This window comes from Teleopsis dalmanni, chromosome 1, assembly GCF_002237135.1.
Source record: "Teleopsis dalmanni isolate 2A chromosome 1, ASM223713v2, whole genome shotgun sequence".
In the NCBI taxonomy this organism is placed as follows: domain Eukaryota; kingdom Metazoa; phylum Arthropoda; class Insecta; order Diptera; family Diopsidae; genus Teleopsis; species Teleopsis dalmanni.
In genome coordinates, this window is record NC_051846.1 from 19,188,309 (window position 1) to 19,191,942 (window position 3,634).

Here is a 3,634-nt window from a genome sequence, read left to right on the forward strand (position 1 = left end):
ATACATTTCAGGCTTAATGCATTAATAATTATTTTCGAAAACGTCTCAAGCAATTTACATTCTGAGGTTTATTAATTCGCCACAAATGTACCAAAATAGCTTGAGAATATTTTTGCGTACTTGTGATGAGATATCTTTGACCCTCCAAAGTATCTGCAGCAAATATGAAATATTATGAATTTATTAGTTTTCTTACACAAAGTATCTATTTATGAACGAAAATTATTATAAACATTATTATAAACATTTGCTAAAGAAAATAAATAAATAAATAATTTAATAATAATTAAGCTAAAAATAAAAATTAAACTCTTCAGGCTGACTAATATTTTCTTAATAATTTTTTTTCATATTTTGCAAATATTTTCACATATTGTGTGTATGTGTGCATGCATATGTATGTATGTAGGTATGCTTAAATAAAGTTGCCGAAAATTATAGAAAGCTTCACGATGGCTAATCTCAGGTAAAAATCGTAATTACTCAAAATTTGAGTCAATTTAAAAATATATTTAATGAACGAATATTTTCAAAAAAAAAGCTTTTCCTTTGGTTTTATTTTTAATAAAATAAAATCCAAGAATTTTCCATACAACAGCAACAACAACAGCAAATAAATGAGCAATTAACACAGATATCTGCCGAAAGTGTGAGATGAGCGTGAAAATTTTATTAGAAAAAAGTATATATATATATATATAAAATTAAATATGCGCGCCGAATGTGCGACTATAGCTGGCATATATATTTCATACAGCTCTAGATACATGGAAGATAATGCCCAGAAATTCACTCAAAAACGCCAACATACACGAAAAGCTAATGTGAAAACTTAGGAAAATAGAAGACAGAAAAGAAAAACAAATTTCCACTCAAAATGTAATTTGGTTCAAATAGAAGGAAAACACATTTCGGCCAGCACAAATTCACGAAATACTCTTTATTCGAACGACACGGGGATCTCTTGTTCAGTAGATCACCAGCCTTACTCCGACGTTTATTACGAATTATTCGGTGACTCGGTGACAACTACATACGTTTCTTTTTGTGGATAGCTTTAATTTGAAATAAAAAGAAATATTTGGTATTTTTGATATATTCTTGCGTTAAGGAATAAGCGGGCGAGAAAGAAGTGAAATTTTTTTTTTATAAAAAAATTGCAATTTTTATTATTAAATAATTAATAAAGAAATTTAAACATAATGTCTTCATCCCAAGCTGTACGCTCGTCAAAATACTCCTACAGGGCCACTTCAACTGGACCCGGTGTGGCTGATATTAACATCGAATACTCAGCCGATTTGAGCGCCCTCTCGCGCTTGGAGGTAAGCCACAACGTTGGACTTTAAAATATTGGAAAGAAAAAAAATTTTCTGTGAAAATGTGAAATGAAAATATTTAAAAAAATATATTTTTTTAAAAACCAAAATAAAAGCAACTTTGGAAAAATCAAGAAAAAATGATAAAGTATCGCAGCTAAAGCGCTGCCAAAAAATGTGAACGAATGAACCAAATGTGAACGACACTGTGGAATGATCTTATGTAACAAATTCTATAAGTTGTTAAATACTTAAATTAAAAAAAAAAAATAATTAACATGAAATTTAAATATTATTAAAAAAAAAATTTAAATATATGAAAAATAAAAATGTGAAATGTGCTCAATTAATAAGTGACTTCTTTTTGCAGGACAAAATCCGTTTGCTCCAAGATGATCTTGAAGTTGAACGTGAATTGCGTCAAAGAGTAAGTATACATATACAATCATATAAAAAAAAATATTTAAATTATTAATTAAATTAATTAAATAAATATATATTGAAATTGTTGGAAATTTTGCAACAAATTACTATGAGCAAACCTAAGCAGTAAATGTCGAAATTCTTATTTGAAATCAGCACACATTTCAGTTGTGTAAATGTCATTTTGTTAATTAGCTAATTAAAGAAAGTACTTGAAAATTAAGTGTGTAAGATACACAAAACTGTTAGATACAGAAAAAAATTTCAAAAAATTATTTAAAAGTCATGCCTATATGCCTATATGCCTATACGTTCTTAATCAAATAATCGATAGAAATTCGGATATTGAATTTTCGCATAATAATGATGTGCATTGAACTTCAATTGTATATAAGAGCAGTGAAGAAGCTAAATATTTACAACAAAAATATTAGCACTAAGAGTAGAAGAGCATTTGGTGATAAATAAGTTAGAGAGACAACAGCAGCAGCAGGAAAATAATGTAAATTGACAATGACAACAACTGCTGCCACATTTTGTGGCATCAACAATTTCTACAACACGGCAACTTCATTCAAAATCCAAAAAAAAAATAAAAAAATAAAATGTAAATGTGTTCTTGCAATTATTTTCATGCAAAAAGTACGCATGAAATGCGTTGCCACAACAACACTGAGATACTTCTTCAGATACCGAAGAGTATAGGAAGCAGCCAGCGAATAAACGTACTCACATCTTAAAAATTATAGATAAAAAGTAAACGTTACAAATTTAGAAAATTCGTTTGGCCTGGGGCTATGTAGGCAGCAGTCTTACGGCTTAGGTGTGGACATCTACAAATTTTTATTTCAAAATTAATGCTTAAAGATTTTTAATAGCCAAAAATTATAAATGACAGAAAAAGATTTTTATTTTATTTCTTTGAAAAAACCTAGAAAGCAGAGGAAATTATATAAATTTCATAGAAAATGATAGAAGAGCTGGATTTTTTAGCTCAGACAGTGTTTAATTATTAAAACAGTTGCAAAGATATTTTTTACGAAAAATATGAACATGATAAAGTATTTTGAAATAATTTTTTTAGCAATGATAGCCTTTATAAAAAATTAAGTTAGACACTAAGACTAACAACAAAATACTTATTACAAATTAAATTAGTCACACACCTCAAAAAAAAAAAAATTATAATGCTCGCTGTACGTCTTTCCAAATAAACGCCTAGATCTCTGATATTTATCTATAGTATCTTGTCTAAAATAAAATACTAAGAGTCATCCTTTATGGAAGGTTTTATCATAATATTTAGCAGTATACAGTTAGCAGTATATCATTGTGACTTCTAATAATATATAGAGTCTCATAAATGAATGAAACTATTAATAACTATTGAAACTATTAAATCCTAAACTCCTTTCATGTTAAGTATTGAAACTGCTATTGAATTATATTAATTTAGATTAGAATTTAATAGAGATTTGAACTTCCAGCGAGATAGATGGGTACAATAGAAAACCTTTATTTTGGAATTCTAAGCTTATTTCATGATTATTAAATAAACTTTAGAGATTTGAATTAAATAGAGGTCAAGCTTCCAATAAGATAGAGCATCGCGATCTTAATAGATCTGTGCATATCTCATGTAACAATATAACTATATCTGATGTAAATATATTTAAAAAACACAATTTAAATAATTTAAAATTAAATAAGACAGTTAATTATTTATGTAGATTTAATCCTTGAAATACAAACAATAAGTTTATGTGTTAAGTTTATATGCAAGTAAGTTACTAAATGCTTTTATAGACTACCTACTCACTTTTGTTATAAGTCATTTAAATAAAATATTAGAATATTAGTTTTAAACGATGCCTGTTATATACTTATGGAAC

At 27.3% G+C, this 3,634-nt stretch overlaps 1 protein-coding gene across 1 annotated transcript in view; it reads left to right on the top strand.

Moving 5' to 3' along the window:
* Positions 1-895: 895 nt before the first annotated feature.
* Positions 896-3,634, top strand: part of LOC119677773 (paramyosin, long form-like) — a 6,219-nt gene continuing 3,480 nt past the window's right edge. The window contains exons 1-2 of the mRNA XM_038089286.1: positions 896-1,325; positions 1,690-1,746. Coding sequence (XP_037945214.1) covers positions 1,203-1,325; positions 1,690-1,746 — 180 coding nt within the window. The 5' untranslated portion in view covers positions 896-1,202. The remainder of the gene's footprint in view (positions 1,326-1,689; positions 1,747-3,634) is intronic.